The sequence below is a fragment of the Python bivittatus genome, unplaced genomic scaffold, assembly GCF_059951505.1.
Source record: "Python bivittatus isolate LINGU-HERP-01145 unplaced genomic scaffold, Pbiv_v1 ctg000840_np1212, whole genome shotgun sequence".
NCBI classification, from domain to species: domain Eukaryota; kingdom Metazoa; phylum Chordata; class Lepidosauria; order Squamata; family Pythonidae; genus Python; species Python bivittatus.
In genome coordinates, this window is record NW_028277113.1 from 43248481 (window position 1) to 43275131 (window position 26651).

The 26651-nt window shown below is 35.6% G+C and overlaps 1 protein-coding gene across 2 annotated transcripts in view; it reads right to left on the reverse strand.

Annotated features, from left to right (window-relative positions):
• Window positions 1-26651, reverse strand: part of RB1CC1 (RB1 inducible coiled-coil 1) — a 58743-nt gene that overhangs the window by 15212 nt on the left and 16880 nt on the right. For both annotated transcript variants that reach the window (XM_088131053.1, XM_088131052.1), the window contains exons 8-15: window positions 24881-25051; window positions 19636-19820; window positions 15986-16172; window positions 15768-15849; window positions 11351-11412; window positions 9638-9741; window positions 8722-8848; window positions 3323-5226 (exon numbers count right to left, since the gene is read on the reverse strand). In XM_088131053.1, coding sequence (XP_087987179.1) covers window positions 3323-5226; window positions 8722-8848; window positions 9638-9741; window positions 11351-11412; window positions 15768-15849; window positions 15986-16172; window positions 19636-19820; window positions 24881-25051 — 2822 coding nt within the window. The remainder of the gene's footprint in view (window positions 1-3322; window positions 5227-8721; window positions 8849-9637; window positions 9742-11350; window positions 11413-15767; window positions 15850-15985; window positions 16173-19635; window positions 19821-24880; window positions 25052-26651) is intronic.

Consider the following 26651-nt stretch of genomic DNA (forward strand, 5'->3'; position numbering starts at 1 on the left):
AAATTGTTGAATGGAAACTTTGTTAAGTAATAGTATTCATTCTGACACTTTGTTTAAATAAAGAATTTCAATTTATAACTGAGTGATTTTGGCATTACAATATTTGATAATTGCAAGAGGTCCTCTTAAATTAACCAGTTTTCTTTAAATCAGCCACATATAGTTAAAGAACTCTAATGAAATCCATTTCTCTGGGAAAATTCAGAATTCTACAATGAACTGCTTTTGCTTTTCTTTTAAAATAAAAAGTATCTAAATAAAACCTTTTGCTCTTAAACTTGAAATTCACCATATAAAAGGAGAAAGGAACATTATTAAGAATGAGAAGGTGCAGACATTTTCTTTGGGAAACTTATCTAAAATAAAATCTGAAAAAAATAACATCATCCTGTCTTCTGATTTAGTAAAATGACTTGTAAGGAATCATTGTAATGTTTTATAAAATCTGTATTTATGATATAGCAATTGAATAAAATAATTTTATTTATTAAATATTAGTAATTAATGTATTATAGGATTATACATGTATATTACACACAAGGTAAGATTAATTAAATAAGATTAATTTTCCAAATAAAAAAGATGATTTATAATATTAATAAAAGTTAAAGAATACCTATCAAGAAAAATATTGTATTTATTCAAGCAAAATATTTAGGGATCTAGATACTGTATACTCAAATATGAATATAGAGACAAAAATTAATAATAATTTTACTATATTAAATTTGTGTCATCCAATCAATAATTTTATATGAGCTAATTACTCATGTATTTAGCATCTCCCGTTATTTCACAGTTTCAGGCTATTAATAGTATAAACCACTTGATAAATTTGGACAGATATAAACATGACTAAATTGAATTGGAGATCCCTAAAGGTGCTTCATCTAGATGCCAAATGCAATCAACATCAACTCTTTGAGCAACTTTTACACTTCCCAGGTCTCACATGTTATCACCATAATTTAAAAAACTAAAACTTTTTGCTGCAACAAAGGCATATATCATGTTTTTCCTCAAACATTTCTTCTAAAACCAAGAGAAGTTTTCAAGAATGGTTTGTACTTTGTGTTCTGTTTTAACCTAAGTAAAATAATCTACTGGGCTAACAGGAGTCTCTGTGTAAGCTATAACTCCTTAAATTATAATCTTGGGGTCTTTTTAATTTACTTCAAATAAATCCCCTAATATAGACCAAGTTGCATTAAAAAAAATCAAGCTACACAATTGCTTTTGTGAAAATGCCTCCCATCCATATACCACCTATCCCAATATAATATTTCCTATTATGTTGTCCAGCACTGGCCACTTAATGGAAGGACATGATTCTCTGAAATATACTGCAATCCCCCAAAGGTGAACATTTCTTCTTTAACCTCTTTTTTGCTTGAAAAATGAATGAACTCTCAACACTGATTGGAACTGAACACAGGAATCAATGAGGAAAATGGTTTCCATTTAAGAGAATGAACCAGGGACTTACAATAATTTGTGAGTAAAAGGCATGATTAAATTATTATTTAAAATCCTGACATGTTTTCAAATCACAAACTCAAAACTTGGATATTACCTTATTTTTTTTTAAAAAAGTGATAAACTATGTGGTTCTTTGGGAATTGGGAAGGAAGAGATTGGAGATACAGTTTATTTAGGAATAAATATGCCTTTTGCTCTTTACTATTATTGCTTCATCAGTGGGAAAGGCTACCATATTTGAGGAAAAGGGATACAATACTCAAGCAAATTCCACATAATATAATGTTCAAAAAAAATGGAGGAAGATAAAGGTATTCCTCCCAATGTGATCTTCTCCTCAATTTCCATGAATGTAGCCGTTCTATCTATGCACAAGTATAAGAAAACACACAAAAATCATCATTCTCAAACATCTGTGAAATTACATTTTAGGGCTCTTTCTTCTGTAGCACTCTTCCCTCTTCTCCCCACCCCCAAACTATGATCAAATTGATTACAAAACATTACTCTTTCCCACTATAATAAAAAAAAAGTCAAAACGCAATGTATACAACTAAATGTAAGGTTGTGAACAGCCAGAAATTTTGATCAAAAAACTTTTTCTGTCACCAATTGCTGTTGGTAATGACTAAAAGCACTCCATTGCCATTTAATTTTTTTCTCACAAGAAGAGGTTAGGCTGCTCTATATTGTATTATAATTCAGTTAATTATACTGAAATTAACTTGTCCTATCATTGTGTATATTCACAGTTAGTACAAAAATTACTCATATACTTTAGTAAAATCCAAATTCTATCCCCCTGCTATAGAAACAGAATTTTAAATTCAATTATATTGTGATTTACACGACTGTAAATCCAGATCTGACAGATTCAGTGATTACTAAGCATTTAGTATTGTTTATATTACATTTTAGTAATCTGTCTCTACTACCCTTTAATTGTATAATAAAGTATAATAAAGTTAACAGATTATTAAATAGTAACTGTTTAGAAACTAGCAAATAATGAATTTTGCTCATCTATACAATTTTGTTCATTTTCAGGTAGATATCACAATTTCACCAAAGCTTATGCTAATCTACAGAATAAGCTTTACCCACAAAATAAATTTGAGCTTCACATTTCTGGGGGGAAAAAAAAGTATGAGTTGCAACACACTGGTATGACTCCTAACATCATGGCTTTGGATGGGTGGGGGTATAATTAAATTACAGTTTGATCATCAAGCAACTATGAATACAAAATTTCACCCAACTATGAATACAAAAAGTTTTTCAGGTAATTTGCGGGTATAGACATTTCAAATATATATGAATGAGGGGTTGAAATTTCCATATAAGAAAATCATTTGTTTGAAAAATACCTCTTCTATCAAATAACTTTCCACATCAGAGGGAAAGATTTTTAATGTCTCTCCTGATATGGCAACTTTTTAACATGGGACAAAATTTTCATGTGCAACTATTTCTAAAAAAACCAACCTACTCGATCACTAAGAAAAAAGCAATGCAAATCCAAAGCAAATACATGGCCCCTCATGGGATAGTTTGAAATAGCCTGTAATTCAAAATTAAAACTTAGGGAAAATAACCAATAAATCATGTTTCTCTCAGTATAACCTATGAAATAATAGAATTAACCATTGATTTGTATATTGGCATAAGAAGTAGGCTGAGGATATCTGAGGGGAAAATATGCGACTAGTGGAGTGCATAGACCAAGCAATCTGACTGGAGAGATCCCCCTGTAGTTTTATATTGTACTTAGACAACTCACTACAAAATATATTGAATTTATTATTATTAAAAACATTATAAGGTACCCTAATTCATACAATACCTTTGATTAACTTGCATCTCAAGTTGCTGGATTTTTCCCAAAAGTTCTTTTTCAACAGAACCCCTTTGTAATTCAAATTCTTTAAGAGCATTTTGTACTGCATCTTCTTTTTCACAACTGAGTTTCTGCACCATCCCTTTCCTGTCTTGTTCATGGGTAGCTATTAATAGTTCTTTTTCCTCTACAAGCTTCTCAATGGTGTCTTCGTATTTCTTCTGCTGTTCATGCAAAGCTAAAATCTCTTCTTTTTGTTTCTGTACAGCACTCATTCCTAATTCTAGCTTACCTTGCAATTCTTTAATTTGTTCTTCCAAGTTTTTTTCTGCTTCAAGTGCTTTCTGATGCAAGGAAGTTGTTTTACCCAATTCTGTTCTAAGCAGATTTGCTTCTCCTTCATGCTTGTCAATTAATTCTGAAATGCAGTGATCTTTCTCAATGGTTATTAAAGTCCTTAGCTCTGCTAGACCTACCTGATGTTCATCATTGCTAACTTGAATTATATGCTTTAATTTATCAGTTTCTTTTCTTAGCGTTTCAGTTTCTTTGTCGACAAGGGTTCTGAGATTATTTTGCTGCTGGGCTTTGCTTGCTTCAATTAGTACTTTCATTTCATCTGCTTCTGCTTCTTTCAGTGCAAGTTCAACTTCCAGCTTACATCTCCAGTCAGAGAGTTCAGAAACCTTAATCTTTAATTCCTCAATCTGTTGCTCTTTTTCATAGACATCAGCAGCATGAGATTCTTGCATCTGTTCAAGTTGATGTTGATGTTTTTCTTTTAACTTCTCTAAACAATCATTGTGTTTGGCCATTAATTCTTCAAATTCTTGCATATGTCTGACATGTAGATTAGATTCCAATTCCTTTAGGTGATCTTGCTCCATAGTTTGACATTCTGCTTTCAGAAGTTGCAATTTTTCATCATTTTCAACATTAAGTTTTTTCAAACTTTCTAATACTCTTTCACGTGACTCTGTCAGTTCTTTAATTTCATGATACAGCTTCTTCATTTGGCATTCCACTTCAACCAGTTTCTGATCTTTCTCATTTTGTAAGAAGACAACTGCTTCCTTTTCATTCTTTACTATTTCAAATTCATTATCTTTGTCATGTAAAACGTCTTCAAGTTCTTTTAAGTCACAATTTAATTTAGCAATCTTTTGTTTGTTTTCCTCACTATCTTCAACTAAAATATTTATTCTACTTTCATATTCAGTTTTTACAGACTGTAGTTCTTTTTGATGCTTATCTTTTAAAGATTTTTCAAGAGAAAGTTTTACTTTCTCTATAATATTCCTTATTTCTATTGAAGTACATTTTAAAGAACTGGAAAAGTTACACTGTTCTTTTTTTACAAATGTTCTAAAGTGGCAAAGGTCTTCTTTGATATTCATTAAATTTAACCGAGATTCTTGGGCAACATCTCTACATTTGTCCATGTAAACATTTATAGCAGGATTTTCTTTTACACATATATTTGTGTCTTGCATCCTCCTACTATCTATTGCATTGATAACTGAGGAATAGAGGGATTCTACCATCATTTCTGGACTTTGAGGGTCACTTATCACATTTGGAGATGATGGATTTTCTTCTATTATAAACTCATTCACTGCAGACATAAAATCTGATTCTGGACTTTCAGCCAATGAGTCCAAATCTAAAGACCCTTGTTTAAGAGCTTGCTCCATGTTTGGGTGGGCAATTGTTTCAAAATCAAATGTGTGAGCATCAATACTGTCTGGAGACAATTCTTCTAAAGGAGCTGGAGGACACACGGAAGGGCAAAGAGGACCCTGAAGACTGAGAGGTGGTGGAGTTTTAGGAGAGGTAGCAATTGTTGTTCCTGTTGTATTTTCCATTCTTGGGGTAGTGATAGATTGTGGTGAGGCTTGACTGTTGGAAGCCTAAAAGAATAAAACATAAAAAGCAAGAAAGAGTTAAAACAATATTCTTTCATAACAACTCCCAACACAGGCCCCAGTCTAAATACAGTGAGTCCCACACATGCCATGGGGTTTAAGAAGTCTTTCATCTCTTTTAGAGAAGCAGTCATGCCTAAAAGCTCTTGACAGTTTACAAGCAGCTATTAAATAGCAGGTGGAGTTTTTGTGAGAAAAAAAAAATTGAGGAAATCCAAGGGTTTACCAGAAAATGCTTATCTGGCAACACATCATAGTCACAATGGTCAGACAGGTTGAGTCAAACTAATAGAAAATTATAAAAGAAACTGCATTTATTATACTCAAAAGTTTTTTTAAAAAAATAAGGTATAATAGCTACACTACATCAGATTACAATTTTATTAAGTGAAAGCATATAAATTATCAGTGAAATCTAGCCATGAATATACACTTCCATAAATACAAAATTAAATGTTACTGTGTCTGCTATGCCTAATAAAAGAGCCAAAATAATAAGTAGGTAAGTAATTATTTGGAGTGATTATACTAAGATGGCACCATAGAAGGAAATAATTAGTTCAGATACAGTATTTCCTTTTATTTTAGTATGACACATACATGCACATTACAGCACCATACAATGAAAGTATGGATATATATATCAACATGGCATAAAACATAATATATAGCAAAGCTAAGGTTAAATGCACTTCTGCGTGTATTTTCAAATATAGGCATTATACCAACAAAGCTAACTACATCTATCCATATGCCAGTTCTAATGAAATCCTAAGCTGATGTGCATTTCTACATTTTTATTTAAAAATCTGGTTTTGAAAAAACTACAGGATGATGTGATGCTTTCCCACTCACAACTACAGGAAGTAACCAAGAAAGAAACTTCTTAAAAGTAGAAACATGGATATGAGAAACCCCAAAAGAGATCGATCGATTGATCGATCTATCTATCAAATTTATATGCTATCAAATTTATCATATATTTATATGATCTATCTATCAAATTTATATCTCCCCAAGAGGGTGACTCTGGGCGGCTCACAATTAAAGTAAAACCCGAAAACAGTTAAAAATATAAATATCTACATTAACAATGTTTAAGACTGCTGAGGCAAACTTATTCCAAGGCACCCCCCCCACCCCGAAGACCTTACATTTATGTATGTTAACACTGGTACACTTGAGTCTACTAAGTATATAAACACATCACTTTAAGTAATGTTGTGATACAATAGTTCTGGAAACTGTAAATCTAACATTTCAAACTGGGATGTCAATATGACATCCAGATCTCACTGAATTTCAATGCATGTCAAGCCTAGCATGCAAAGAATGATGGGAAGTGCAGTCTACAACATCTGGAAGGCCATAATTGAATCATCAAAGTACCACAAACTACAAAGGGAGTAGTGCTTTTTAAAAACAAAACAAAACAAAACAGGCTACAATTAAGCAAATGATCTGTGGATGTACCTGAATCCCCATTATTTAAGACCATATCTGTCCCAAATTATGGTATCCTAACAACACTATCACAGTAGTTACTTTGAAAAGGACTGAATTCCCCCAGAAAGAGTTGGTGCGTGATTTGAAGGTTTTCAGGACTTGCAGCTCCTTTTTATACACCACAGAAACTGTGGTGGGGATTTCACCCATCTTTATTTGGTGTACCAGTTAGGATGCCCTAGCAGCAGTAACTCACATCCTAATTACCAGTCAAACTACTGCAATGCCCTTCCATGAAGCTGCCTTTGGAGGCAATCCAGAAGCAACATCTAGTATAAAATGCAGTAGCTAGAGAGCTGGCCAATCAATCCTGCCAGTACAGAATTATTCCTATTTTAAAATCGCTGCAATGGTTACAGTAGGCTACTGAGCTCAATTTGAAGTGCTGATCATTACTGTGAAAGCTTTACATGATACAGCACCAAGTTATATCAGGGACCAGGTTATATCAGGGAAGGCCTTGCCAAGATAGAATCTGCCTCCCTGGTTCAGTCATCATGAAAGGGCTTCCTGAGAGTATCCCCCCACCTTTCTGGGTTACAAAAGGTGCAGACTCTTTATAGAATTCTCGTCCCTGGAAACACATGCAGCTACCAAACTCCTGGCTTTTCACAAGTGAGATATGATAATTCTATTCCATTATGGTTTTGGCTAAGCTAAAGGATGCTGGTCTGCCAGGATTGTTTTTAATAGAAATCTAACTGTATTAACTGTGGTTTGCTGTATCTTTTGTTCTACTGCTCAAAGTCCATCATAAGGGCAGCTTACAAATGCTGTAAAATACATGCATATATATGCATACATATACACAAATTGATTGATTGGTTGATTATGCACCATCAAGTTGGTGTTGACTCTTAGCAACCATATAGTTTTTCTCCATTGCAATCTGTCCCTAATTCCTTCAATATACACAAATAGTACAGCATAGTTAGAAATGATCTCAATGTAGAAATAAGAGAATATACATAATTTGTTGCAATTTGAATATTATGCTGCATAATAGTGCTTAAATTCAGAAGGAAAAGGGGTTTTCAGAACACTCTGGATTACTCATGTAACACATCATGGTAAATCCTTAAATCAGCTACATCTTTTTCTGGGATCGTGTGACTACTCTAGCAGCTCTCACACAATCCCTGGAAAAGACAAGCTGTTGATAGGTGTTACTTGTGTAGCCATGCCTGCTTTGTAGTATCTTCTTCTCTTCAAACCCAAAGCATTGCACAGCCCCACTGCCTAAATATTGTCACATGGCTTATTTTTAATGCTCTAAAAATATGAAGGTAATTTATTGTGTAGAATTAACAGTAATCAGCTGCACATGCCTACCTCAACTTCCCACTACCAAAACAAGTAAAATTCAGAGTTTAAAAAGGAATGGAAGAAATATAATTATCAGCACCTTTTTTAAAAAGGCCTTTCAAAATCTGTTTTTCATTATGCAAGGCAAAATCAACACAGCTGTGTGCAAGTGACTGCCAGTCTTAATATTATATCCCTCCATTGGTTAATTCTCCACCACACTACATTTTCCAGCATAAAACTGACAGTTCAGGAGTGACCAACATTCCTGAGAGGACGTTTTGCACTCTAAGAGGAGGATGTAAAGAAACAGTGTGGATGCCAGAGTTTTCTTACACATATTCCCACAACTCTACGGAATGAACATAGGACATCTATAGAAGGGACATACCCTGGCCCTTGAGAGTGGTGCTGAACTTACATGGACTCCTGAACCTCATTTTTCTTATTTTCTCTTTTCAGATCTTGGCTAAAAGTCTTTTAAATCCTCAGGAGAGCTATTTAAGGGCGCAGGAGTCAGCAATTCAGAAAAATTGGGGATAGGGAGTATCCTTTGAGCAATGCATTGGATTTAATCCAAAGTCTTTACCAATTTTATTGTAGAATTAAATATTGCATAGATCTGACGTTTTGCTCTTACACAAAATCACATACATATCTCAGTTATACCTTTTGTTCATTCAGCAAATCCGTAATGGTCTGGGACATTTCATCCAAACTTTGTGCTGCTTTGACAAGGTTGTGTAAAGCAAGTACATGCTGGTGGAGAGGTTCAAAATCACAAAGTATGGGAACCCTTAAAAATACAACACAATTTTAATTGATTACACTTATTAAAGAATAAATTATATTAGTCACATTACAGAACAATTAACTGCAAGGCTCCTGCCTTGTTTATTACATTTTATTATTTATTTCTAATATGGCCCCTACCATTCATTCTGATGCCACTGTTAAGTCCTCTTGAGTTCCAAGCATAGCTAAATCAGGTCATGTAAGAGACTGTATGATAAAAGAAAATGCTGGAGAACTTCAGCAAAAAATTATCCTAAATATTTTCATTTTTACAGTGAAAACACTTCTTGTAAGTTTAATCAGAAAAGAATCTAGACTTAGTCTCCAAGGAGTGTTTTTTTTTTATGTTAATTTAAAAATATTTCTAATTTATTTATTTATATATTGAATTAAATTTATTATGGCTGCCCACTTGAAAAGACTCTGGGTGAAATATTTAACCCATATGTGAGTAAATGGTTGTAGGTCATAAATCTGTATGAACAACAAAACAAGAACACATGAATGTTTCTCCCCTACTTTATTGCCCAGAATTTCTGACATGGGTTTTTTCTGTCTTGAAATTACTCCTACTCACAAATCTGATATGCAGCCATTTTAATCTGATTATAAATATGCTATATAAATAGTCTTTTACCAACAGAGAGTGCTGAAAGCTGTATCTTTTTGGTTATCTGCATATTTGTGAACCAGATAGGAAAAGAGATTTTTCCCTTATTTGCAATTGTACTTGTTATAGTTATCTGTTGGCAGAATCTACTTATTTCACATAATTAAAGTAATACCTTACCTGAGTAATGGTTGTACTTCTGAAGGACAAAAGGATTGAAGAAACTGCAAATCAGATAATGAAATATCAGGAAGTTCACCATCAAACCTGCGAGGTTTTCGAGTCTATAAATCAAAGAGAGATGTATACATGATTAAAATAGATAAATAATCAAATACATAAAATCTACAAACAGCTGTTCAATAGCTACATTTATATATTGTTGTAATTGAGAGTTTTAATAAAGAAGGATCTTTCTTTTTGAAGTGGATTTTATCAATGATTCCATTCTGGTAGTCATGAGTGGGAATCATTCCATCTGGAAACAATTCTCTCCTCAATACGCTAATCTGCTTTGGAAGATTGGGGGAACTTCCAGAGCTAATATGAGGTATGCGTGAAGCTGTAAAGAGAGAGTGATGTCCTGTTGCACAAACAAGTCTTCTGATATCATCTTATTTGTGACAGAGCAGATTAGAAATGCCATTCATAAATCATGTTAATGTAAGAAATATACAAAATAGATTGGAAAACAAATATTAACATAGTGGTTATGGATTTGTTTACATTTTACATTATATTAAATGTTATTCAAAATGTAGAAAGCACTGTCAGATAAGGATAACTGACAGATGAAATAACCAGAACCAACCTGCTGTTATTAAAATTGATGCAATTAAGATTATATAACTGATGCACAGAAACAATTCTTTACTATTGAATACAGTGCAATTAAAATTAGCTCACATCAAAGGAAAATAAATCTGACTTCATATACTCATAAGATCTGAATTTCTTTAATTATATAGAAAGTATATTTAGATTATAGTAGACAGCTCAGCAAAAATTAGTAATACAGATGTAAATTCTGTAATAGTACCCAAGCAGCTGTAATCCAAAAGATATGAAGAGTAACAGGCTGTTTACCCCTTGTGTAATAAATATATTATCTAAATATATATTTTACCTCTCACAGAAATCTATATTATGGAAAGCTAGATAAAGCCCCACATAGTTCTGACATAAATGAGTTTAAAACAGAAATCTGATCACTTATAGCAGGGAGATCTAAAAGTGTCCCTGCCAAGCACCTGCCTCCAAGGGGAAAGGGAGAGAAGAACAATTCTTATTCCTGTTCCACTTCTCTATATTTGTTTGTTTTAATATTCTCATCTTATTAAGTATGGCCACCTTGTTTGATCTTTGATCAGCATAATTTTGCAGATGAGGAAGGACAGAGTTCCTCTCTCTTTTCTTTATACTTTTGTTATAAGGAAGGCTGGGATAGCTAAGTTATTAGTTTTGCTTCTCATCATGTTAGGGTTATCAACATCTAAAGGCTGATCATGTATTTTAAAAAGCAACAACCAAGTTTTACTTGGTTAACTTCCCCATCTGGTTTTCTCAGTATGATACTGTACTTACTTACTTACAGCAGAAAATTAGTCAAGACTACCATATATACAAATTAGCTGTTCATATAGTTATTTAAAGCTGTGCACAAATGAACGTTCGTATCAGCAATCAATGTTTGTTGATGAATATTCTACAGCAAGCTATAATATTAATACAACAAATGCAACAAGCATATTATGACATAAAGTGCCTATATATTTATTCCTTACAAGCTTGCCAATACTAGATTTGGCTACAGGCTTCTTCCTAGTATGCTATTTATTCAAAACTCTTAGAAAAGAACTAGATTTCTTCATTAAAAAAAGATAAAATACTCACACAAAAAGATGGTGGCCAGGCATCAAGGCCCCTGAACAAACGATTTCTTAAGAAAGATTTCCCTGTTCAAAGAAATAAATTTTTCTCCTTTTATTCATGTGTAAGACAATCTGGTAATATGAAAGAATACTATAACTACTATTTCTAAGGAAAATGAATATTCACTTTGCTCAAATTTCAAGACTGAAATTGAACAACTTTTCAAGAAAAAGTGAGAAGGCCTCAAAAGGCAAAAGGGAACAGAAAGACCAAAATATTTTCATTGCAAAAGCATATGAATACTTGTATAATAAAGTTGTGCAAAATAGATGTTTTGAAAAGTGTAGCAGCACAAGTGAAATACCTTCTTTTAAGTATTAAAATAGATACATCCTCTGGTGCAGCTGTTTGTAAAAGCTTTGTCAGAACGACTGTGCCGGTGGGACTACCAGCCAAATGAAGGGGCTGGGCACATACACACCCAAGCAGACAACTTGGAAAGCCTTCTAATCAGCTATTCCAAGGCTTATGGAGAACATGGCTGCTCTAATGCTTTAAGAGATGTTTTCCTAGAATGGAAACACACATGTTCTGGGCAGAAGTGTTTCAGGATAGGAAGAAGAGGGAAAAAGCTAGTGTGATAGTGGCTAAGGGGAGATAAGTAAAGGAAAGTATGAGGGAGATAGGAAGGGGCAGGCAGGACAGGTGGATATGCCACACTTGAATTCAAGGACGGTGACATGAGATTGCTAAGGGAGGTGGCGAAAGGAAAGCACTAGGAAGGCTGGGGGGATGAGCAGTCCACTGCCCTTGAATTCAAATACAACATATACAACCTGCCCCTCCCCAGACTGGATATATGACATTTAAAAGGTGGTGGCAGTTAAGGGTAGATGGGGGGGGGAGACACTGGGGAGATTTCTGGGCAGATCAGCATATAGGCCAGGTGGAAGAGGAGGAAGGGTGGAGGGATGAAGCACACCAGCCTTGCCCTACTCATCCTGTAAGACTCCTCTGGAATTTATCTTGGCCAAAACCTAGAACAACCAAAATGTTCTTAGTTTCAGTTTGGACAAATTTCTAAGCCACAATATGTTTGTTTCACGATTGAAACAAAACATATTTTCCATTTTGTGCACACCTCTCTCATAAGCATTACATACTTCTATTTCAAAATACCAAGATACCTGAAGAAATAAAAAAGTGAAGCATTTAACAAATGGCCTGCTTAGTTAAAAAAATTAAGTTCTAATATCTCTTAGCTCTAACCAGAACTCTAGTAATCCACCTGTCCTGCTAGACAACACCGTAATTTTCACTATAGCACCATGTGGTGTGCAGGAGAAATGAGACAAATTGTCAAAGCCAAATCACAGAATTATAGAACACAAGGGAGGGAAGGGACCTTGGACTTTTAATCTAGTACAACCTGCTGTTCAGGACAGGAATCCACGACTACAGGGGAACTGCAGCAAATGGTCATCCAGCTTCTCTACACACACTGAAGAAAGTCTGCCACCTGAGCCATTTGTTTCACCGCTGAACAACTCTTATTGCTGGATGACCAATTGAAATCTGCTTCCTTGTCATTTAAGCTATTTATTTTCTTCTGGAACAGCAAAGAATGAGTCTACACTGCTTTCTATATGACATCTCTTTAGACTAAACTTATCCAACACCTTTATAGTTTCTCTTTTTTTCCCAGATCTCCTTACCAACTTGATCGTTCTCTTCTGGAGTGCTTCACTTTATTAGTGTCTTTTAAAAAATGCAATACCCAGAACTGGATGCAATATTCTAGGGTGTTGTCTGAACACTGAAAATCTTGCCATATACTTCTGCTGATGCAACATAAGAATGCATTTCCATTTTTTCCTGCAGCGTCACACTCTTGTTCATCTTTTGATCCACCAAGACTCCCAGATTTTTTTCCCATGCACTGTTGCCCAGTGTGGTCTTCCCCCATCCTGTACACTTGCCTTCAATTTTTCCTACCAAAACGAAGGATTTGCATTTCTCTGTACTACATTTCATCTTCTTAGGTTCTCACCTAGGTGTTGTTCATAAATTTGATAATTGTATTTTCCAATGCTTTGCCCAAGTGATTTATAAATCAATAGAAGAGAATATATGTAGCTCAGGGTTGGGGCCAGAACAGAGCCTTATGGAACACCACCCAATAGCTCATTCCAGTTATACAGGGAATCACTGATGTATGCTCATAAGGTATAACTGTTCAATCAGCTCTTCATCCATCTAATGGTAATGTAGTCAAGCTCACATTTTGCCATATTCTCCAAAAGGATTTCATGGGAGATTTTATAAAATGCTTTACTAAGGCACACTATGTTTAGTACATAACCAGGACAGATAAAGTGGTCACTCTATCAACAAAGACATGATTTGGCGTAATTTATTTTTGATAAACTCATGCTGGCTCATGGAAAACAATGCATTTTCTAAATGCTCACAAGCCTGGTTGCTGAATAATTTTCAGAGTTTGCCCAGTACTGACATCAAGATGACAGGTCTGTAGTTACCTGAGTCCTCTTTTTTCCCCCTTTTGAAAGTAGGAACATTTTCTTTCTCCTGTCCTTTCTGATCAAGATGATGTTGCCACTTATTCATAAGATTCCCACTACTTTTATTTCTCCCACCAGTTCTTTCTTATTGGTTGGGATCAGATCTAGTCCAGGATATCCTGTCATCTCTTCATCAACTTTTTGGCAAATGAAAGAATAAGACCACGGGGGGGGGGGGGGGGAAATGGGACTTGCAGTCTTAGTCAAGTCGGTTTTCCAACAGATATCCAGGTAGTTGAGGTTTCCCATCATTACTATATCACTCCTCCCTGAAAGTTCTGAAATATGGCCCAGGAAGACATTATCCAGATCTGCTTGACCTGCATATCCTCATAATATCCTTTTTTTTTTCTTTTTTACTTCCTTGACTGAATCTTCATGCTCATATTTCTGGCTTTCCAGATGTCTGCATTTTCTTCTCATAAAATGCCACTTCCTTCCCCCTTTTATCTAGCCTATTCCCTTTTGAATAAGTTGTACCCTTCAATCCTTGTATTCATCAGTTTTGCCCCACAAGGTTTCATAATGCCTATTAAGTCATACTTGCCCTTCTGCATTAAGACTTCTAGTTGTCCCTGTTTGTCCCCACATCCTGTGCACTTTTATAGATACCCTGAAACCACACAGGTCACATAATTTGACCTATTCCTCCTGGTATTTATATTCTCATTATTAAGTGCTTCCACATCCTGTGTTACCAGTACCGTTCCATTCCCAGTGCCTAGTGTTGCACTATTTTCTGGGCTCTCTTCTTCCTCCTCTTATGGATTGATTAATTCTGGCCCTCAGGGACCAGAATTGCAGGACACCATCCAATCACATTCTTCCCAGCATATGTCAGGTACAGCCCATCTCTTGCCTCATCCTTCACCACAAAAATATATCCCGTGATTGAAGAATATAAACCATTCCCACTAGCAGCATTTCTATAGCCATCTTTTGTTCGCTTTCAGTATTCTTCTGTCTCTTACTGGACCACACGTCCTTCAATAGGAAGAAGTGAAGAGAACACTACTTGTGATCCCAGCTTCTTCATTTTTCAGCACAGTCCTGATATAAGAAGCGACTAGAAGAAAAGTGCCCAGGAAAGTACAGTAGGGGATAGTAAGATGATAGAGAAGAAATGGCTGCTGTTTCTCTTTTTCTCTCTCACATATAAACACCCCCACATACCTTTTGTCAATAATGTGATTGATTGTATAATGACTGCCAAGCACATAAATAATTGTGACTTATATGTGCACATTTAGTTTGTGCGTGGTGAGTATGACATAACGTTGGTTCAATACAAAAAGAAAACTGTCAGACTTCACACCAAACATGGCAATAATCTTTACTCTTCAGGAATATCACACTGCACACAGTAGCAAGTTAACTGGCAGAGCTTCATTGATTCAGCACAACATAAGTTCCTTTACTGCAGATCAGAAAGCATACATATGCAAAAGATCTGCTACTGTCAAACACTGAAATGAAGGTCTCTCTCTCTTTCTCCATGCATACATACAGTACATACATACATACACATACACACACATCACCCAGGGTTTAAATCCTAAGCTTTTTCCTCTGACCTGTTCAAGTCAACAGATTCTTGCTCAATCTTTTCCAGCCTTGACACTGGAAGACATCTGCTCAATGTTTACGTAATGGTTCTGTCTGGCAGGATACTGCTAATTCCCACCTTGCCAGCTTCAAACCTTACAAAAATCATAATATGCTATATTTATGCTGCACATGGTTGGGCATAATATAAACATTAATACTAATTTATTCAAGATTCACATTTGTTCTAATGTTACGATGTTGTTTGTGCCACTGTAGCTTGAGAGGAGAGAAAAAATTACAATACTTACTAAATAATTTCCCAAAAGATTCCCTTTTGGCTTTTTCTGCATCATAAAGATGTTTACCATCTTTTACTAATGCACCAGCCCACTATAAAACAAAGCAAAAAAAAATTAATTAAATGCAAATGTATAAACACATTTTCTCTATAAAGCAAAAGATATTTAAATTAAGCACAAATTTATAAATGCATCTGAGATTTAAAGTATCTACTGAAGTTACTTACCTCTCTGTAGTGTTTCACAAACATTTTTCTTCTTACAACTTCAACAACTGCCAAACAGTACATCTGTGGGACATTACTAAGCTTTTCTACAATTTTCACTCTTTCTAGCAGCTCTGTTACAAGGCGAAGCAATGCTTGTAGTTTCTCTCCATCTTGGTCAGCATGAAGCATGACAAAGCAGCACCACCTACAGAATAGGTGAAAACAGGTGAAATTCTCCATTTTCACTGGAGAATTTGGATTGGTAATTAAAAGAAAAATCCTCTATTAAATATCTGTTACATATATATCCTACCTTTTCTCTAGGAGCTCAGGGAGATATGCTTCATATTCCCAAATCTACTTTTTTCCACAACAAAAAATCTGTGGAATTTGTTGGGCTAAGAAGTAGTGACCAGCCTATAGCCACCCAATGAATATAGATTACTCTAAAGCTTTAATCACTACACTATACTGGTTCTCTGAATCTGAAGGGTTTTTTTTTTCTCCCCTAGGATAGACGTGCTTATTTAAAAAAATAAAAGAACCTGTTAGTAGTAACAATAGCTAGCCCATTTATAGTTTGTTTTTACTAGCTAAATATACAATTGGTGTTTTACTTCACCCTCCTTATGCCCACAAGCCTTATACTAGGGTCTGGGGCACCCAATGAACTAATCTGGAAATATATGAAGGCTGCTGGTGGTGATGGTAAGAGGAATAAAGGAAAGTCCTGCCAGGCAGGTAGAAGTCCACTTACATGACATTAGGTGTAAGCTATAGTACAGAATCCTGTACAAAATTATATATATAATTTATTCTGATTCTGAGGGTTTTTTTAAAATGACATATACATTAAGAAAATAAAGACTAGACATGGCTCTGTCAACCAAGTACAGTCGTACCTCGGGTTACGAACACCTCTGTTAACGAACTTTTCGGGTTACGACCAGCTCTGGCCGCAAAAATTTACCTCGGTTTGCGAATTCCACCTCGGGGTACGAACAGGATACACGGCCATTTTCCCTCCCGTGACACGGTCCGCGGCCATTTTTATGCCCCTGACACATTGTCCGCAGCCATTTTTCCGCCTCTGACACATGGTCCGCGGCCATTTTCCACCCCTGACACGTGGTCGTAGGGAGGGGGACTCTCCCTCCAAGCAATAGCCGCCTCCCTGTCCTCTCTGCCAGAACGGATTAACGGTAATTACATTGAACCTTATGGGGAAATTTCCTTCGGGTTGTGACCAATTTGGGGTGCGACCAGAGTCACGGAACGGATTAAGTTCATAACCCGAGGTTCCACTGTATTTGCTTATTTATGATTTGAAAGCTTTATATACTGCAGTCACAGAATATTCCAGGCAGTTTACATAATTAGAATGCAATTAAAACAAAAACAAACAAAACATAAGAATGCCGCTCCATTCCACAGATACCCATTAAAATTCATATCATCCAAACTTCTAATATGAATCTGGATTCACCAACCACAACAAAAAGAAAAACTAAAAAGGCAACTCAAAACTGTTACCAGTACCTGAATAGCTGTCCAAAGGAACTATTATAATGGCTTTATGGAAATCCAGCAGGATAGGGGACAAATATGTTATTTTTACCTAGTTACCTGGGCATTGTTCCATAGGTTCTTCTATAATATCTGACAATATTCCTCCAACATTATTAATGGTTTTCAGAGGAAGGGTCAAGCTTCCTTAAATTGAAATTTTAATATAATAAGTACAATAAAGGATTCCACAAGTATAGTATATGATTTTTATTTCTTGGATTAAAAAAACTCTTATTTAAATCCTTCTTCTTGAATTATTACTAATTGGATTATTTTCCCATTGATTAATATGCCACGGATGTCCTTTTTCTTCTCTCATATTTAATTTGAAACTTCTTGGAACTTTTCAGTTTTCTTACAAGATAGTCTTAAAACATTTAATATACGCAGGTGGATGGAATGGAATACACAATCTGATTGTATAAAGGAAATTTTGGACCTCATAATTATCAGACCTCTTTACAGGTAGTCCTCGGTTAACAATCACTCATTCAGCAACTGTTCAAAGTTGTGACTACACTAAATGAGCAGATTAAGACCAGTCCACATAGTAGCGGCCACTGCAGCATCCCCAACAGTCGCATGATCACCATTTGCGACCTCCAGCTTCTGATAAGCAAAGTCAATGGAGAAACTGGCAGGAGGTTGCAAATGGTCATCACGTGACGTTGTGCTTAATGATCACACAGGATTCACTTAACAGTGGCAACTGGAACTGCCACAACTGCCATCATAAGTCAGTGCAGTCATGTGACATTGCATTTTGTGACCACATAGCTTAGTGACAGAGTTGCCAGTCCCAATTACTGTCATTAAGTGAGGACTGCTTCTATTTAATTTTGTGGAGCTTGTACAACAGTATAGTAATTTTTCTGGATATACAGTAAATTAGAGCATATTATCCTATCACCAATCAATAATAAGACTTCTGTGCAAATATGTAAGTATTAGGGCATTTTTTATGTGTCTCAGCATCTGGCACCTGGTTGATTTTGTACAGGCTTAGAAACTAAGCAGGGTCAGGCCTAATTAATGCTTGGATGGAAGAATACCAGAAATACCAAGGTTATACGCTAATTTGTAAGATACTGTTCCTAAGAAAACGTATCCTGCATGGGTACGTCCATGAAGCCATCAGGGGTCAAACGATACTTGAAGACGACTTCACACAAGTCTTTCCCTCACTTATTATCTCTCTCTTTCACAAACATATACACACAAAAACACATGCACAGAGACTATGGGAAGCTGGGCTTAGCAAATATAAACTCATAATGCTTATTTTATACTATGTCCCACTGAGCTGAATAGCACTTAGCTAAGTATGGATAGGCTGTAATTTGGATATACTTTGCCAGCTTAGGCCATGGAAACTGGAAAAGAGATCTTTGGTGTATTGAGATTTCTTTCCTTCAGTTTACAAAAATGAAGGGTCGATAAGGTCTTCTGTTGTATTCTGTAATAACTCCCATTCATTTCAATATGCTTAGGACTACTATTTCTGTTCAGTTAGGATGCTAGGTCAGTATGGTTATTTTCAGAGTGTGTCTGCAACAGACAGCCCCTTTTCACCAATGGAAGATTCTGACTATCTAGAGTCTTCATTCATTTGGAGAGTCTCTGAACAAAAAAAGTTTCTCCACAGCAACTTTTACCTGGTAAAGATGAGGGTCAACATGCCTGCCTCCTTTCCATATACTCTGTTCTTCCCGTTTATTCACTTATTTTTAATAGCACCTTCCCCTATTACCATATGCTCAGCAAATGCAAGATTCCCCCCAAATTAATTTGGGGGGGGGAAGTGCCATTTATACTCTTTTGAAGATACATTTTATTTGTGTTAGGGACCTATTCAAGACTGATACTACAAGAAAAGAAGCAAAATCCTATGCACTTAAATTGCAAAAGAAGTTTGCAAACTTTGTGGATAGCACACTGCAAACTAAACGAATGGTTCCTGAATATAATAATTATATAGTTCTGAATAAGCCATTCAAGGAAAGAAAGAAATATCTGAAATATAACTTCAAAACAGTAGTACACATACAATAAAAAATACATATGGGGGTGAAATAAAGTACTGTAATAGCTTCACTTACTTCAGTCGGACTTGTAAATTATTTGCAAGTTCTTGTTTGGCAGTAGTACATTTTTGTTTAATATCTAAAAGTTTTCTGTGGTTAGTTAACATAATCATCAGTTGATTTGCATGGCTCAAGCACAAGTCAGGTAATACAGAAGGATCTTTCAAGTTCTCTGCTCTCTTCTGATTAGCCAAAAATCCCTACATAAATTGTAAAATAAATTGATGTAAGGAAAGAAGCATTTTCTGTTCTCTGTGCCAAATGAAATCAGTTTGCAAAGTTGTTATATTCATTCATCCCCAGTAACTGAGATGTGCTCATCTCCCAAATATCAAGATGTCATTGTTTTGTGCTCTCAAATTTAAAATTACATACTCTATACATTAAAATCCACATTAATAAGGTCTTCTTAAATGTCCTGTCTGCTTCATACTGTCAAAACAGGAACATTATTTATATTGTCTAAAGTTCCATGATGAATCAAAAAACCTTCTGCAAACCACAATCACCTATGGACGATCGTTCAGTACCTATATTAATATCTAAAATGGTTTCACATCACAAGACTCCTTTAAGATCTTGCAAAGTGATACATAATACTCTAGAGATAAAGGCAATCCTCGCTAAACAACCATAATAAGAACTGGAAAATCGGTTGTTAAGCGAGTCACATGATTGAACCCAATTTTACGGCCATTTTTACAACAGCAAATCACCATGGTCATTAAGTGAATCATGTGGTCTTTAAGCGAATCCCGCTTTCCCAATGGATGTTTTTTGCTAGAATTTGCTTAACATTATTCGCTTAATGACCATGTGATTCATTTAACAACCATGATTTGCTTAACAACTGTACTAAAAAGGTCACAAATCATGATCACATGACTGTGGGGGATGCTGCGATGGTTTGCGATGGTCATAAGTGCAAGTACAGGTCATAAAGCACTTTTTCCAAGGCCATCAGAAATTTGTTTAACTTCAGACCATCGTTAAACAAACAGTCATTAAGCAAGGACTACCTGTAACTGTTTCACATCTTCATATAAAAAATATTCTAAAGAACACCAAACAACTTTATTATCAATAAAAATACATTAAGTAATTTAGACTTAACAAGGTTGCATTATGTTAGAAACTGAGTAAAAGAATCCTTGTAATATATTGCCACCTACTGACCATATTGAATAAGATGTTATATACAAATGTAATTATGCAATAAGAAGCTACCTACATTTAAACTATTTTCTTATTTTTGTTTGAATTATGTCCAACTCTCACTTATATACAGAAATAATTGCACAGTCATTAATTGTATATTGGTTAGCTTTCTGACCATTATGAATAAAGTATTAAGTACTAAAAAATTTGCTTACTACTTCTTCAGTACTTTATTCATAGTTTTATAATTCTGCTACTGGTTTTAAATATCTAGGTGTTTTTATTAGTATTTTTTTCATTAGTATTCTATTATTTACATTTATAATGCTGCAGTGAACTATTTCCTTAACTCATACTGATTTTAGAAATATTTATATATTTTAATTTGAACTTTCTAACTTGTAATAGTTTTGTACAATTGTATGTCAGTGACAATAACACAAAAGATTATCTGATTACATCTGTGACCAACATTTCAACCTTCATTTCCCTGATGTCTTTAACTGGTACATTAATAAATTAAATCAGTACCTTTTATGCTGTGTTTTAAAATGCCTTTCATTAAGAACCAAATAAGTGCTCTAGTGGTTCTAGAGCAAGAGGAGGCACAAATGTGCCTTCATACTTTTAGTCCAACATATGGAGAAGAACTTTAAAGGACAATTGCAAAAATCAATCTGTGATAAGATGGGCCCAGGAAAGCTACTGTTAAAAACAAATAAATAAGCAAACCCCATAAAACTTGGGGTGCACGGCAGCTAGCTTTTTGGATCCCAGCCCCTATATTAGGCTGCAAGAAGTCTGCAAATCAATCTAATCTAGAAAGAAAAGGATTATATAAACTGGTATATGTTAGGACTGTGCAAAGCATTTAAAATGGATGTTTCTCTGAAAGGTTCAGCATAACTAGTTTGAAGGCTTTTCCTGGTTGTCTGAATTGTGTATACGTGCATAGAAAATGCTTTCAATAGGACCACCAGACAACCAAGTTAAATCTTCAAAAAAGACATTCTGAGCCTTCTGGAAGAAGCAACTGTTATAAAACTTCAAGGAGAGCAGCTGTACTATGCTAATGCATTTTGCATAGCACCTCTTTTAAATTCTCTGTTCAGCCCTAATCTTTTTTTATTTTATTATTAACATTCCTATGATACTCTACTCCCAAAGAAGCAATCCAGAAAAAACAGAGAATTAAAAACAACATAATAATAAACAATATACAGTCGTGTGAAAAAGAAAGTACAGTGGTACCTCGGGTCACGAATACTTCTGTTCACGACCAATTCAGGTCACGAACGGCACCGTTCGCAAAATTTTGCTTCCATTCGCGAATGCCGGATCGGGTGACGAACAGGATCCGCGGCCATTTTCCCTGCCATGACATGTGGTCGTGGCTTCCTGTAGAGAGGGGGACTCTCCCTCCAAGCAATAACCGCCTCCCCACCCGCCTTCCTGTCCTCCACGCCAGAAGTTGCGTTGAGCAAGGTTAGCGTTCCCTCCCTTCGTACTGTACTTTGTGTCATATTTTTGTAGTTTAAAAAAAAAATACATATGGTTCAGAACAGATTAACCGTAATTACATTGAACCTTACGGGAAAATTTGATTCGGGTCGCAACCAAAATCGGTTGGCAACCAAATTCGTAGGGGTCAGAACGGATTAACCGTATTTACATTGAACCGTATGGGAAAATTTGATTCAGGTCGTGACCAATTCGGGTCGTGACCAGAGTCACGGAACAAATTAAGTTCGTGAACTGAGGTACCACTGTACAACCTCTTTGAGTTCTATGGTTTTATGTATCAGGACATAATAAAAATCACCTGGTCCTTAGCAGTTCTCAAACAAAGGTAAATACAACCTCAGATGAACAACACATGATGTATTACACCATGTCATCATTTATTTTACAAAAAGAAAGCCAAAATGGAGAAGCCATGCGTGAAAAACTAAGTACACCTTACTGCTTCCATAGGTATGAAGAGGCTAAATAGCAGCCAGGTGCTGCTAATCAAATGCCCTTGATAATTGATCATCAGCAAGTGTGACTACCTCTATAAAAGCTGAAGTTTTAGGAGTTTGCTGGTCTGGAGCACTGAGGTGTGTGTGTTTTATCACAATGCCAAAGAGTAAAGACATCAGCAATGATCTTAGAGAAGCAATTGTTGCTGCCCATCAATCTGGGAAGAGTTATAAGGCCATTTCCAACAATTTAAAGTCCATCATTCTACAGTGAGGAAGATTATTTACAAGTGGAAAACATTCAAGACAGTTGCCAATCTTCCCAGGAGTGGATGTCCTAGAAAATTCACCCCAAGGTCAGACCATGCAATGTTCAGAGAAATTGCAAAAAATCCAAGAGTTACTAAATCTTAGACTCTACAGGCCTCAGTTAGCATTAGCATGTTAAATGTTAAAGTTCATGACAGTACAATTAGAAAAAGACTGAACAAGTATGGTTTGTTTGCAAGGGTTGCCAGGAGAAAGCTTCTTCTCTCTAAAAAGAACATGGCAGCACGGTTTAGGTTTGCCAAGTTGCATCTGAACAAATCCGGAACACTGTCCTTTGGACAGATGAGGCCAAAGTGGAGATGTTTGGCCATAATGCACAGCGCCAAGTTTGGCGAAAACCAAACACAACATATCAGCACAAACATCTCATACCAACCATCAAGCACGGTGGTGGAGGGGTGATGATTTGGGCTTGTTTTGCAGCCACAGGGCCTGGGCAGCCTGCAGTCACTGAGTCGACCATGAACTCCTCTCTCTGTATACCACAGTATTCTAGAATCAAATGTGAGGCCATCTGTCCAACAGCTAAAGCTTGGCCAATATTGGGTCATGCAACAGGACAATGATCCCAAGCACACCAGCAAATCTACAACAGAATGGCTGAAAAAGAAAAGAATTAAGGTGTTGCAATGGCCCAGTCAAAGTCCAGACCTCAACCTGATTGAAATGCTGTGGCAGGACCTCGAGAGAGCTGTGCATAAACAAATGCCCGCAAACGTCAATGAACTGAAGCAATGTTGTAAAGAAGAGTGGGCCAAAATTCCTCCACAATGATGTGAGACACTGATAAAGTCATATAGAAAATGATTACTTCAAGTTATTGCTGCTAAAGGTGGTTCTACAAGCTATTGAATCATAAGGTGTACTTAGTTTTTCACACATGGCTTCTCCATTTTGGCTTTCTTTTTGTAAATAAATGATGACATGGTGTAATATGTCATGTGTTGTTGTTCATCTGAGGTTGTATTTACCTACTTTTGAGAACTGCTAAGGACCAGATGATTTTTATTATGTCCTGATACATAAAATCAAAGAGGGTGTACTTTCTTTTTCACATGACTGTACATCATAATGGAACTGACCAATAGAGGTAAATAACAAAATCTTAACATACCCCAAATGCTTTCATCCAGAACTACGTTTTTAATTGTTTACATAAACTCATTAGGGAGGAGGTAGTTCTTATATATGAGGCAAACTATTCCATAAGGCTATGTGTATAATTAAAAGTAAAACTATTTCCAATGTTGAATTGTAATTCCCAATTTCCTTATGGTTGACTATAATGGCCGATTCTTTTGATAATGCAGTTCAGCAGCTTCTGTAAAGCAAACCTCTAATTCAGATAAACAATAAGAAATGTCTTTGAATACATCAGATGACCCTTATCTTAGTACAAGTGGTCACTGACTTCAATCATGAGAACAATGCTAAATAAAAAGAAAATAGTGAGATTACATCAGAGGTACAAAACTTAAATCCCCTGACCCATGTATAGTCCTTGAAAATGTTTGGTGATGTCTTCAGAGACTCCCAGAATCACTGGAAATTGGGCAGCATATAAATTTATACTAAAACCTCCACATCAAAACCAGCGTCTAAGTTAAAGAATGAGGTAGTGAGTTTCATACTCTTGAAGGAAGACATCCATATTTATCATTAAAAAAGTTTAGTTTAAAATGTATGCTCTGTTAAGATAAAGGGCACTGTTTAATCGGAACACATCCAATTTACTGATGAACAGTTTCAAAAGTTTAGTATTATTAACCAAATAAGGCTGTCTTGACATGTTCAAAACAACTGCCACTCACCTGAGCAAGTTCTTTTTGTTCATTCACGAGCCTGCTACAGCTAGCTATCATCTGGTCCAGGGCATAAAGCCTGTCCTCCAGTCCCTTAATAGCCTTCATGTTCTGATTATCTAATTTGGCAATTGTCTGTCGACACTCTGCCAAAAAGGGGTGAATAATTCTTGGATCAAGCTGAAAAACAAAAAGACAAATGTAATGAATAATCACTTTTTGTGAAAAGGGAAATTATGGGAAATATAAACTTTATTATTATTAATTATTATTATTCCCTAAGGACTCTCAGTGGTATACAGATAAAATATGTAAGAAACAATAAATACTAACAAAAACACAGAATAACATCAGATTAACCAGACCAAGTTATGCCTAAACGAAGATGGGGTCAAGACCCAAGTACCTTCCAGAACAATTCTGTTTTGAGAAACTTCTGGAAGGCAGTCAGATTGGGACCCAAATGGATATCCATTGGGAGACCCTTCCAGAAGTATCACCATCCTTCGCCTCCCTAAAGTAAGGCACTGCTAATAGTTTATCTTGGATAGATTTAACCAGCTGGGCCGATTCAGTAGGAAATCATCATCATCATCATCATCCACAACACATTTGTATCCAAACACATGCACTTTAAGTAATGTGATGTAATTTGAAAGTTTGTAAATTTTAAACAAGATTTTCTTAATAAGAAACACAAAAGGGGTAAAGTTGACCTTCATGCAATCATACTTCTTAAACAGAAGAGGATTTCCTTCTCTTCCACTGAAGGACCCTAAAACGCTGAAAAATGCCTTCTACAAAAGAAAGCAAACAGAAGGTGCTAGAAAGAGAAACCTACTATAAAAGTTGCAGGATGGCAGAAGTGGATTTAATGAGATTTATATTATGAAATATTCTTAAAAGTGCAATCTTAATAAACTTATTTAAGTCTTGCTGTATTCACAGAGATTACTTCCTTAAAAGCATACACAGTCCTGGTTTCTTTTAAAACAAAACAATACCTCTAATACTGTCCTATTCTGAATCTTTTCCTCAAAGCAAGCATCTTGGTCATGGCCATTACATATATTAGCATGTTAATATTTGATATGATAAACCTAAACAATCTAATGAAACAAACTGTGATTTGAAGATATCACCCACAGTGCCATTTCTCAATCCATAGATTAACTGAGTCCAGTATCTACTTAAAATATTTAAAGGACAGCACAGATCAATTCAAAATCACTTGCATTTTTGCACTGGTCCTGCATATCTCTCTGCAATTCAATTTATTACATTCTGTTCTTTGTGAAAACATTTCTTATATTAATTTTAACATGTTGAGTTCATCTACCAAGAGACATTCTCAGGTCACTTACAGAGCAAAATGCATCTTAAGTATTCTGTTGGACTTACAACAACTTAATGTATCCAGCTATTAGATCCAATGGGTGAATAAACTGTATTTCCTGAAAACCATGTATATTTGAAGAACAGGATGTACATTAAAAAAAAACACCATGAATTCATCTCTAAAAAATAAAGGGCAACCTCCTCAACAGCGAGAGTTGCAAGCCAGCTGGATGACTTTGGGCCATCACACTCTCTCAGTCCAAGTGAGAAATACTGGTTGCAGTAAAGAGAAGAACTGGTAAAATCAGAAACTGTTCTGATCAGTTTCAACCAAGTTCAACTTCATACTGCAATCCAGCTGAGAAAAACCTCTCAATAATTTATCTCCCTGACACCTTGGAAGGGGGAAAGAGACAGGGTTCTGTGAGAAAAAATAAATTAT